This window comes from Pelophylax lessonae (genome assembly GCF_965119305.1).
Source record: "Pelophylax lessonae genome assembly, chromosome: 4".
In the NCBI taxonomy this organism is placed as follows: domain Eukaryota; kingdom Metazoa; phylum Chordata; class Amphibia; order Anura; family Ranidae; genus Pelophylax; species Pelophylax lessonae.
In genome coordinates, this window is record NC_138771.1 from 557,038,562 (window position 1) to 557,051,533 (window position 12,972).

Below are 12,972 nucleotides of genomic sequence, written 5' to 3' on the forward strand. Positions count from 1 at the left end.
TTGCCAACAAGGGTTTTTCCACCAAGTACTAAGTCATGTTTTGCTTGGGGATCAAATACTTATTTCACTCACTGAACTGCAACTCAATTTATAACATTTGTATTATGTTCTTTCTGGATTTTTGATTGATATTCTTTCTCTTTTATTTAAAATACACCAATGATAAAAATTATAGACCCTTCATTTCTTTGTAAGTGGGCAAACTTACAAAATATGCAGGGGATCAAGTAATTATTTTCCCGACTGTATATCCTCCATTTCTATTGAAATAAATATGAGAACTGCAATTGCTTATATGCTTTTATAATTTTAGGCTCTGAGGTTGTCATGCCAATCCTTGTTTTACCACCTGGATTATCAGTGACCCACTAAGTATTGAAGCCAGGACCAGGATGAATGTTTCAGGAGGCTGTATGTTTAAAGACTTCTTAGTAATGGCAGCATTCCTATTGTTAAGCTGTATTATAGTATTCTAGGGAAAGAATACAACTAAATAAAAGCACCCACAGCTATCGCTGAGAAGTGAGACTTCACTATTCTAATATTTATAGAACAGACCTATTGATTCTTAGCATGCTCAGTACTGAGTGTTTCTCATTAAGATATGGAAACCATTTTTTAAAAATATACATCTGAAAGGTATGTCGATAATAAAACAGATTGTTACAGACATGATTTGTTAGGAAATGATTTAGGTATCTCACCTGGAAGAAATAATCTCCTGGGGCCACATCAGTGATATCAACCCACTGACAGTCGATATCATGTCTGTAAATGTCCCAGCAGCCAACACTGATCCCTTGTTCACCAAAATTAGCACACACAAACTGCTTCTGTGCATCTGTGAAAAGATTATGGGAGAGTGTAAATATCAGAATTAATGCTAATGAAATGATACAAGGGTGCCCAACTTTACAAGGACATAAGAGAAAAATCAGAAAGGTATAGAATTTGTGTGCACACACCTGTCTCACACTCTGAGTCCTCCAGACAGAAGCTGGCCTTGTGCCCCTCAGCAACCTTGGTCCCATTCACACTCAGCAAGTCGTAGTGAGTGAAGACTTCCATACTGTGGTAGTGGCTGCACACAAAAAAGTCTCCCTTTAGTACACTAAATAACAAATAATGTTACTTCTACCCTCCATTACAGGTAATGTTTATTTAACACTACCATGATATTGAAATCATTTTTAAAGGCTACTTATAAATAACATTTTCCCAACAGCCCTCCAATACTATTAATTATACCCCCGTATACTTTCATAAAATCTGCAGGCAACCCCTGGACAGGAGCTGTGCCCTTCTCCAGGCAGCACTTCAGTCTTACACTAAGCCAGATTGGTATTTTGCATGCACTCTGTCAACCGTGGGTGCTCAACCTGTGGCACTCCAGCTGTTACGGAACTACAAGTCCCATGAGGAATTGCAAGCCCCTGACAGTTACAAGCATGACTCCCAAAGGCAGAGGCATGATGGGACTTGTAGCAACAGCTGGAGAGCCACAGGTTGAGCACCCATGCTGTAGACCCTGATAGAGAGGCCCCCAACCTGCAGGTTTGTAAGTAGATTGCTTTTCCATTTGGAGGTTATGGACAAAACCCACACACCCAGAGGCCCTCTCTTTCACTGGTTTAGAGAGGACCAAAGCACCGCTCAGTGTAAGCCACAGATCCTGGGCCAGGGTACCTTCTGATCTGAGGTAAGTAAACAGATACAGCTAGCATGGAAAGGAAGGAAGGTTGTTAGATTTAGGTTAACTTAAAACCATAATAAAACCGCATCCTCCCTGGACACACTTTCTCCCCTCTGTATGTGCAGAACCAGAAGTTGCCTGCTACAACCCTGGCAAACAGATAGCAGTGGAAGTCTCAAGAGACACAGCCATACTGTTAATCAGCTGCGGTGTTAAACTACATCTATGCAGAACTTCGCCCTATACAAATCTGCCCTTTTAAAATACAACTTCTGCTTCCAAGCTGCTAAACCAGGGGTTCTCAACTCCTGTCCTCAGGACCCACTAACAGGCCAGGTTTGCAAGATAACTGAAATACATCACAGGTGATATTATTTGCTGCTCAGTGATAGCAGTGTTCTAGTCTGCATCTCCCCAAGGTAATACTTAAAATCTGGCCTGTTAGTGGGTCCTGAGGACAGGGGTTGAGATCCACTGTGCTAAACAAACCTACTTTGTCACTCTCATCCAGCCCTCGTCAACTTTTTTCCCTTAACTCTTATTTGCCCCCTACTATCTCTATCCACTGACCTACTTACTGCCCAGGAGATTGCCAAAGAGTTCAAAAACAAGATCAATACAATTTGTGATGAGATCTCCACAGTCCGGCTTTCCCCTCCAGCCGACATACCATGTCCACTACCACATTTAATACTTTCTTCCTCTGACCCTAATACCACTGAGGAAGTTGCTAAACTACTTTCTGAGGCCCCCTGTATCCTGTCCCCTCTCAACTACTATGGTCCCCCTCCTGCTCTGTTCTACACTCTACTCACATCTTCAATATTTCCCTTCCTGATAGCACTTTTCCCTCCCCTCTCAAACAGGCTCTAATGAGATGGGGGGAACCTCTGATCAAGTGGGGCTTCTGATTGATTTACTATTGATACGTAACATTTACATATTTTAAGATGAAGAAATACTGATTTAGATAATGCAGACACTCATTTTAGGTTAGCATTGCCAATGAATATTGGCAATGCATCCAGCGTGTTTTAATCTATCAACCACATTCCAAGAACTCTCTGTTCATTAACCAGCAACTCTGAAGTCATCAAGCAATTATTATTTCTCTTTCATTGATGGATACAGCTCCTGATATTCTTAATAATTAGGTTACACTACCCCCTACAGGAGTAGGACACTAGGCAGAAAAAAAGTCTGGCTATGCCCATGGGCAGTCCCAGGGGGTATACTCCCTCTCTCAGCTATAGGCACTCAGTTTTTTTATGCCTAGTCAGGAGTAAGGACCTAGTTCCCTGCTGAGATCTTTAGTCCTAGCAATTTTTTTTATTTTTAGATAGAAAAGTTTTCTCCTGGTTTTTTCCTGTGAGATCTACAATCAGCTGCTGGATTGGGTGACGGGCTGAATAATCTAGATCCAGTAGTCACTCCAGTCTGGTCAGCCAGCACATGCTGACCTCAACTCGGCTCTAGGTAGGCCGCACTGGATGGAGGCTGGCCTGTGAGTTAAACGCCTCGGGAGGTCGCATAAGACCGGGTCTTGGCCTGACTCCCAGCATTCCTCTATTTCAATGGAGAGGGGGTCTGTCTGGAGCGCTGCCCGCCTGGTTCCTGGTTTGGTGAGTAGCTGTCCCCGCTCTCCTCCTGGAGGGTTTTGGGGTGTATATGGGCCCCTCCTTGGGACATTCGGACCCCCGGGTTCCCCTCCTTCCCATCAGGCACCCCCCCTTTCCAGTGTCCCCCCATCTTACCCACCCCCTCCACTTATGCTGGGGCGGTTTTGGGTGGTCTGGTTCACCTACTGGGGTGGGGGCAGGGAGCTAACTGGCAATAGGGGATGGGGGGGGTGTGCCGCCGGTGACCAGATGATTGACTGTGAGGGGGGGGTTGTACCTGGTGGGGGCTCCTGCCAGGGCTCCCCTGTCCTGCCTGCCTGTCACCACAAGCATAGTGAGGATTATCCTGGTGGCTGCAGGTGCCTGTTTCTGCTGGGTGGTGAGTCTGATGGGATCTTCTCCCTCACTGCTGAGGATCACTTGGTGCTTGTGCCTAGCGTTCGGGTGGTACTGCCAGCACGGTGGGGGTTGTCCCTTTGCAGCGTTTTTATGGGGTCCCCCTGGTGACTCATGGAGTCTCTGGAGCACATCTCGCCACCTGTTCCCATCTTTGAGGCTATGGGGCCCCCTGGGTCTCGCCCATCCATCAATGCACTGACGGCAGCCCTGGAGTCCTTTTTGTCCTGGGTGGAGGTGGCTTTCGAGCACGGGGCTGGCAAAAAGCGTCCCTGCCTTCACCTGTCTCATCAGATCCTGAATCAGATTTGGCCGCCGCGGACGTGGGTCACTATGCTGGGTCTGCAACCTCGTGCCCGGTATCCTCTGATAGTGAGAGTGATTCCTCCAACCAGGGCCGAGGCGGGTGCGGGAGGTGCACTGCACCCAGGCGCCGCGTGAGGGGGGGCGCATGCCGCACATAACTTTAATCTCCCGCAAGTCGCGGGATTCTTACTGCAGCCACTACAATTATTTTTTTTTTTATAATTCCGGCACACAGGCGGAGTCAGGGCTCGAGTCCTGCAGGAGAAGCCAGCGAAGTTATGTTACTTCGTAGCTTTTGCGGGTTGGTGTCCCACACGCTACAATCTCTCTCTGGCTGCTCTGTACGGCACGCAGCATCTGTCTCCCCCAGCCGCCCTTTACAGAGCAGAGTGAACCCGCCCCTCCTCCCTCGGCTCTGTCTGATGTATACAAACAGAGGAGCTTGGGAGGAGGAGATCGCTGTGGAGTGTCCATCTTCCGTGCGGATCTCAGGTCTGTGATTAGAGCAGACACACAGTCACACACACTGTACATAACTCTTGCGGGGGGGGGGGGGGGGGTGGGTCAGAGGCACTCAAGGAAGGAGAGTGAGGGAGGAAGACAAGCTAAAAGTTAATTCTTGCAGGGAATGAGGTGTGTGTGTGTGTGTGTGGGGGGGGGGGGGGGTTCTAAGTTCTAACAGAATACTGTATGTCCTAGAGGGGCTTTGGAAGAAGAGATGACTTATGCTGGGGGAGGGGGGTTGGATATGAAATCTGTTCACCCCCACCCCCCCCCCCCACTCCCAGCACAAGTCATCTCTCCTTCCAAAGCCCCCCTAGGACATACAGTATTCTGTTAACCCCCCCCCCCCCCCACCCAAAATCAATGAGATGCTGGCTGCTAAACAACTGATAGAGATGTAGGGCAATCGCCCAGGTGCCCACATTAGTGCCCCCCTGCCAGGCAAGTCCAAGTCAGTGGAGCCAGGTAGGGTGCACTGATATAAAGGTTCCCCCATATATCAGGACCCACCCCTTCCTTAGTGCATTCACTCTGCGGAAGGTGGTCTCTGGTGATCAGAGTCCCCCCTATATCAGAGTTATCGGCATTCCCCTTTACATTAGTCTGCAGGATTCCCCTTATAGTGCAAGGGGGAACTCTGTGGACGCTGACGTGAAGAGGAACTCTGATGTAAAGGGCAACGCTGCGGACCTTAAATAAGTGAGAACTCTGATGCAAAGGTGAACGCTATGGACTCTGATATAAGGTGGTCTCTGGTCACCAGAGCCCCTACCTTGTATCAGAGTTCTCCTTTAGAGCATGATCTGCAGAATTCCCCGTCAGAGTTCAGTTGCACTGTAAGGGGAAATTCTGCAGACTCTGATGTAAGGAGGGACTCCGTGCTGACTGGGTTACATTAATCGACCTTCGTGCACTGCCACCACAGAGCCCACACCACAGAGCCAGCACTGCCGCCACAGAGCCAGCACTGCCACCACAGAGCCCACACCACAGAGCCAGCACTGCCACCACAGAGCCCACACCACAGAGCCAGCACTGCCATCACAGAGCCCACACCACAGAGCCAGCACTGACGCCACAGAGCCCAGCGCCACAGAGCCAGCACTGCCACCACAGAGCCCACACCACAGCCAGCACTGACACTACAGAGCCCAGCGCCACAGAGCCCACAGAACACAGCACTGCCACTACAGAGCCCAGCGCCATAGAGCACAGCACTGCCCCTACAGAGCTCAGGACCACAGAGGCCAGCGCCACAGAGGCCAGCATCACAGAGGCCAGCATCACAGAGGCCACAGAGCCCGGGAACCACAGAGCCAAGCACCACAGAGACCACAGAGCCCGGCACCACAGAGGCCAGCATACCACAGAGCCCAGCATACCACAGAGACTGGTACCACAGCCCAGCACACCACAGAGACCGGCACACCACAGAGGAGCCAGGAATCAGGACCAGCAGCCAAGAATCAACGACCAGCAGCCAGCCCCAAGGCCCCAGGATCAGAAGCCAGCCCCAAGGCCCCAGCAGCCAGACCCCAGGAGGACCAGCAGCCAGACCCCAGGACCAGCAACCAGAAAACAGACCAGCAGCTCAGCCCCAAAAACCAGGACCAGCAGCCGGGAATCAGGAGGACCTGCAGCCAGACCATAGGACCAGCAGCAAAGCCCCAGAAGCCAGGACCCAGTCCCAGAAGCCAGGCCCCAGGACCAGCAGCCAGCCCCAGTACCCATTATTTAAGGTAAGTGAAGTCTTCTAGTCTTGGGCCTTGGCATCAAAGTGCTATTAATTAATATAATATTGTTTATTTTTCTATTGTTCAGTGACACTCTAATGTAGTTTCTCATGGGGGCTGGAGGGGACTCTTTCTATCAGAGACTCTCCAATAGGCACAGAGAGGGCCTCTGTAAGATAAACCCCCCTCCAGGTTCCATTAGACTCAGTTGTAGTCTCTAATGGGGCCTGGTGGGGGGTCTTTCTAACATAGATTTTAAAATGCACACAGAGATGACCTCTGCTTGAGAGACCCCCCCTCCAGGTCCCATGATACAACCCCATTGTAGTCTCTAATGGGTCCTGGTAGGGGGGGGGGGGGTCTTTCTAACAGACAGTCTAACAGAGGCCCTCTCTGTGTTCCTTGGAGAGACCCCCCTCCAGGTCCCATTAGGAAAAGGGGAGGAGTTAGTAAGATGACCACGCCCACATGGGGGGCGCCATAAATATTTCTGCACCCAGGCGTCTGCTACCCTAGGATCGGCCCTGCCTCCAACCACGCACAAAAAGGCGGTGGTGGACGCACTGATTGTATCTGTGCGTGAGACCCTGAAGATGGAGGATGCAGCTGCGACAGAGGTGCAGGTTCCCTTTGGCACTCACAAGCCCTCCAGAGCGGCAAAGGTATTTCCTTTCCTTGCCTATTTTGACAGAATTGTCGCTAAAGAGTGGCGACGACCAAAGTGTCCCCTTGGGGTCCCTAAGTGCTTTACTAAGCTGAGGAGTCCCTTCTTAAGAAGTGGACTGTTCCACCAGTGGTGGACCCTCTGGTTTTCAGATTAAACAAGGCAACCATGATTCCGGTTGAATAGTCCCAGGCATTTAAGGATACGGCTGACAGGAAGGCGGAGGCTTGGCCCACAATATATACACTCTGGCTGGTTCGGCAATGAGGCCGATATTCACCATTGCCCTGTTGTCGCAAACTATGACCGAGTGGACTAAGCTCTTACGCCGTGACCTGGAGGGAGAACAGCTCCCCCCTGCCTTTGCTGAGCTGACGGACCAGCTGGTCATGGGGCTGCAGTTTATCTGTGCAGCCTCTTTGGATGCGGCTTCCCTAGTGGTTTGGCTCTCTGATTTGGCAGTGGTCCTTCGGCGCGTCTTTTGGTTCAAGTGCTGGTCTGCGGACCAGACTTCCAAAAAGGCCTTGACTGATCTTCCTTTTCAAGGAGATCGCCTGTTTGAACTACCCTGGATGACATCATTAAAGGTCTCACAGGGGGGAGAGTACTTTTCTTCCGCAGGCTACTAAGGGCAAGGAACCTCGTCATAGACGTGGGCCTTCTTTCTCGGCTCATAAGAAGTTTTTTCGTTCCTTTAGGGCCGACTGACAAGGGCTCGAAGCCTTTCAGGCCCTTCTCTGGAGGATCCAAACAAACCTGGTCTGGCAGCCAAGAGCCCTGGTGCAATGGGTCCACAAAGTAATTTGGTCCAGCTACAAGATCAAGTTTTGCTCTTGTGCCCCGGCAAGGTTCTTTCCTTCCAGCCCCTGACCCCGAACCGCCTACAGGGCCTGTTTTGGGGCAGTACAAGACCTGTTACGTCAAGGGGTGATCATCCCGGTTCTGACTCTGGAAAGTTTTCAGGGGTTTTACTCAAACCTGTTCACAGTTCCCAGGAAGGCAAAGTGTGTCCAATCCTGGACCTCAAGGTGCTAAACTGCTTTGTGCGGGTGCAGAAGTTCAGAATGGAGTCCATTCAAACGGTGGTGGCATCCCTGCATCAGGGGGATTTCCTCACCTCTGTCGACATCAAGGATGCCTACCTTCACATACCAATATGTGCCAGTCATCAGTGTTTTCTCCACTTTGCTGTTGGAGAGGAGCATTATCAGTTACCCTTTGGTCTCGCCTCTGCTCCACGGGTCTTCACAAAAGTGTTAGCCCCGAAGCTAGCCTTGTTACCTCAACGGAGGATTGAAGTACAGGGCTACTTGGATGATCTCCTTCTGCGAGCGGAGTCTCCTTCTGCTCTGGTGGAAAACCTGGAGATCACAATGCGAACTCTGCGGGAGTTCGGCTGGATTCTGATTTTTCAGAACTCTGCTCTGGTTTCGTTCACGAAGCTGGACGATTTGGGCCTAACTCTGGACCTTAGCCAGAGTGCTCTTTCCTCTGGACAAACCCCAGAAATTTGTCTACTGCTGTCCGGCAGATGGTCATCCCTCTGGACTTGCATGCGGGTGCTGGGCCTGATGGTGTCTACCTTTGAGGTGGTTCCGTTTGTTCAGGTCCCTGCAAAGGGAGATTCTGACCAAATGGGACAAGACTATGCATTCTTTGGACAATCAGATCCGGCTGAGTCGGGGAACAAAGGAGTTCCAGATATGGTGGCTTCTTTCTCCAGCACTTCAACTGGGCAAATCCTTCCTCCCCTTAGACAGTGGTCACCACAGATGCCAGCCTGTCTAGCTGGGGAGGCCTCCTCGGCAAGCATTCTGCTCAGGGGATCTGGACGCTGGAAGAGTCCAGACTACCAATCAATGACTTGAAACTCAGAGCGATCAGACTGTGTCTGGACCATTGGATGGATCGTCTTCAGGGTTGTCCAGTGCGCATTCATTCAGACAATGCCACGGCCGTGGCTTATGTCAATCACCAAGGAGGCACAAGGAGTGTCCTGGCAGCTCTGGAGGTAGACGGCATTTTAAGGTGGGCAGAACAGTTTGTTCCAGCATTGGACCAAGGGGAGTGGTCCCCTAATCCGGAGGTGTTTCATCAATTGTGACTCCAGTGGGGCACCCCCGAGGTGAATCTGTTGGCATCTGGGCTCTACAGAAAGGTGCAGAGGTTTGTGGCTCAGTCAAGGGATCCTCTGGCGGATGCCACAGATGCGCTAGTGGCCCCGTGGGGTCAGTATCGTCTTATTTACACCTTCCCTCCTCTCAAGCTTCTGCCAAGACTTCTCCGCAGGATTGTGGCAGAAGGGATTCCGGTCATCATAGTGGCTCCAGACTGGCTTTGCGGGGCTTGGTACGCCCATCTGGTGCGGCTGGTCGCGGACGTTCCTTGGAAGTGTCCTCTCAGGGAGAATCTGCTGTCCCAAGGACCGATCTTCCATCCTTCTTTACAGTCGTTTGCTTTGACAGTTTGGCTGTTGAACGCCAGGTGCTGAAGGATAGGGGTTTATCTGAGTCAGTGATTCCTACCCTGTTGAAAGCAAGGAAATCTACTTCTAGAAAGATCTACCATCGTACGTGGAAGACGTACATTGCATGGTGTGAGTCTCTTGAGATTCATCCTCGCTGCTTCTCGGCTCAGATCTTGACCTTCCTTCAACAGGGGTTTGAACAGAAACTGGCCTTGAGTACCATCAAGGGCCAGGTGTCGGCTTTGGCAGTCTTCTTTCAACGACCTTTGGCCACACACTCCCTGGCGCGTACCTTTTTTCAGGGTGTCTGACATTGGTTCCTCCAGTGCGGGCTTCGTTGCTGCCTTGGGATCTCAGTTTGATGCTTTCGGTACTTCAGAAGCCTCCCTTTAAAAATCTCGCGAGATTCCCCTGCTTACACTGTCCCAGAAGGTTGCCGGACAAGAATTTTTGAACATTTTTTCTATCCTCGGTTTCCGACTTGCTTTCTCATTGGAGAAAATTGGCCGATCGTTTGCCCAATTTTCTCATAGTGTGTACAGGGCTTAACTCACATTCATACATACACATACTAGGGCCAGTTTAGACAGGAGACAATTAACCTACCGGCATGTCTTCGGAGTGTGGAAGGAAACTGCAGTACCCAGAGGAAACCCACACAGGCGCAGGGAGAACAGGCAAACTCCAGGCAGGTAGTGTCATGGTTGGGATTCGATGACCCTAGTGCTGCCAGTGGAAAGTGCTAACCATTTAGGATCTTGGGGAATTTAAACCCTGTGCAACTATATAAAGTTAGTTATATTGTGGTATCTGTACTTTTTAGGGCCGAAAGCACCGGGAGAGGAGGGCGGTGCTCTCTAACAGCAGTTATTTGTGAGACACAACAGTGATTTTACATATGTACATCACACAATGTACTCTATAGTACATTGTCTATTTGTTAAAATCCTGCTTATTTGTCTTATATTTTGTTTTAGCAGTATACCTCAAAAGTGCTCATTTCAGTCACCCTGTAAGCTATTTCTAGAGCATCTGAAATAACTTTACTGGTAACAAAAACACATCAGGATCCCATAAAACTAGATCTTTCTTGTAGAAACAAATTAACGAAAAGCATTCTTGTGCAGTAATGGAGTACATATGGAAACCCAATGTTGCATCTCACAAACATGGGCTGTTAGAGAGCATTACGCTCCCCTTAGAGCTTTATATAGGGTACTTCCCCCCCAACCCCCCTATGCTTCTAGTTGCCAAGTTCTGAGGCGGCTGGGAAATGTCTTGTGATTTCTGGAACTGTAGGGGAGTAAAGGATTGACTTATATGATTTCCTGCTGAGCGTTTGTTATATCAATTGCCTTCTACATTTTATAAACCAACAAAGGATCAGTGTACCCAAAAGTGATAAAGCAGTTTTATGGTAGATGCCGGAGAGTTACATCACCTAGTGGTTTCTACAGATGGCCAGATTAGATTTTCGTTAGAACGTTCATAGAAATATTGTTTGTCACAACATTCTTTCTTGCTATTAATTAATTATGTTTAAAAGCCCTTAAAACTGTTATCCAGACCTGCTATTTGAATGGAATCCCATTATATTATATTAAACAAGTTTCTTAATAATATTAAAAATTTCAGAAGAAATTCTCTTGATAAACGACCAATTTTATATCACCCAGGGACTTAAGGTGTAAAGTCTCTTCTTGTGTAGCAAGTTCTCTACCTTTGGGATTCATATTATACTATGGACAACTTACTAGAAGAGATGGATACACCTATTTTAGAAAGAGATACTCTCCAAGATGAGTAGAAACATATCCAGGAACTATAGTGACCATCTCACCACTGAAGTCTCCATGAGAATAAGGAAGGTAGTGGATGCCTAAGCCCCAAGAACTCTCCTATAACTAAAATATTACTTTAGAGTGGACTGCCCCTTAACTGATTATGCTTTTTTTTTTTTTTTTTTGGGTCATAGGATGGAACATTTCTGCTTTCCATCTCTAACTTTATCCTGTTTATTTGAGACTCACTAATGATTAACAACTATTACATTTACTAGCATTATATTGGCTGTATTCCCTACAAGCCTTGCAGCAAACCACATTGTACAGCATGAAATTGTTCTAACCTTGTAAGCTGGAGACAGTAGAATAAAAGGGTTGCTGATTTCTACTTCAGTTCTTCTCTCACTCTTAGGCAGAACTTTGCTCTATAATAGGTCCCAGATAAAAGACAGGGCCTTACAATATGGGAAAGATGAAGCTTGGTGCCACGTAAATATAAAGCAGAGATCATGATCTTTTTCCCAGATGCAAAGTGTGCGCTACTAATCAGTATTATCTGTAAGCAACTACTAATATTACCCACAGACTGGAAGCAAATGGTATGCAGTCCAAGGCAAGCCACAAACCCTAATATAATTCCAGCTTACACCAACTTGTTTTAAAACTATACAAAAATGCCCAAACTGTATTGGCATGAACTGTTATAAAACTTTAAATTTATTCTAAAGCTGCAATAATTATTTCCTGCAGTCAGTATTGTGTGAAGGGAGTCGTGTAAGCTGATAAAGCAAAAACTGACACTGCTCTGCTTGAGTTTTCCACCCACTAACATGCAGAAAAGCACTCTTAGCCCCCCGTTTGGTCACCCTGTTTGAGCACAGTTTCTCCCACGGCTCTCTTCCGCCCTCTATGATGGAGGCGGTCATTGTGCTGGTTCACAAGCCTGGGAAGGATCCGGAGGACTGTGCATCTTATAGGCCAATTTCATTAATCAACGTTGATGCCAAAATCTTAGCAAAGGTGCTGGCACGCAGGCTTGCTGGGGTCCTCGATGTGCTGGTGCAGGCGGACCAAACGGGTTTTATGCCAGGGAAGGGGACTGATATTAATCTGCGCCGGCTCTTTCTCAACCTAGTGGCTGCTCATGTCAACAGTGGTCAACGTGTCATAGCCTCTCTCGATGCCGAGAAGGCTTTTGACTCTGTGGAGTGGAGGTTTCTATGGGCGGCGCTGCAGCGCTTTGGCTTTGGTCCTAAATTTCTGACCTGGCTACAGATGCTGTATCGCTCACCGGTAGCAAGGGTCCGCACTTCGGAGGGGCTCTCCGAATCCTTCCCACTGCGGCGGGGTACTCGGCAGGGCTGCCCGCTTTCGCCCTCCTTATTTGCGTTAGCACTGGAACCCCTAGCCATTTTGATCCGGAGCTCGCCTTCCGTTGTGGGTTTGCGGGTGGGCCCCCTGGAGGAGAAAATATCTTTGTATGCAGATGACGCTCTTCTATACCTGCAGGATGCTGACTCCTCCTTGAGGGCTGCCCTGGAGATCTTCGACGAGTTTGGTCGCTTTTCTGGTATTAGGATCAACTGGTCCAAGTCGTTCCTGTTTCCCCTGGACGGGGGGACCAGGGCGGGTGCTGCTGTGACCCCTCTGCGGTGGGTGGATCAATTCCGCTATCTGGGTGTGGAGGTGCGTAGGGACCCGGCCACCTATAGAACGTTGAACCTTGTCACCCATCTTCGGGAGCGCTGTGCGCTGTGGGCCTCTCTTCCGCTTAACCTCATGGGAAGAATCAACCTGCTCAAAATG

General features: G+C 49.0%; 1 protein-coding gene across 1 annotated transcript in view; it reads right to left on the reverse strand.

Moving 5' to 3' along the window:
* The window catches only part of LOXL2 (lysyl oxidase like 2), a 63,593-nt gene that overhangs the window by 11,773 nt on the left and 38,848 nt on the right, over positions 1 to 12,972 (reverse strand). The window contains exons 10-11 of the mRNA XM_082253159.1: positions 966 to 1,081; positions 705 to 841 (exon numbers count right to left, since the gene is read on the reverse strand). Of these exons, the coding sequence (XP_082109285.1) occupies positions 705 to 841; positions 966 to 1,081 (253 nt within the window). The remainder of the gene's footprint in view (positions 1 to 704; positions 842 to 965; positions 1,082 to 12,972) is intronic.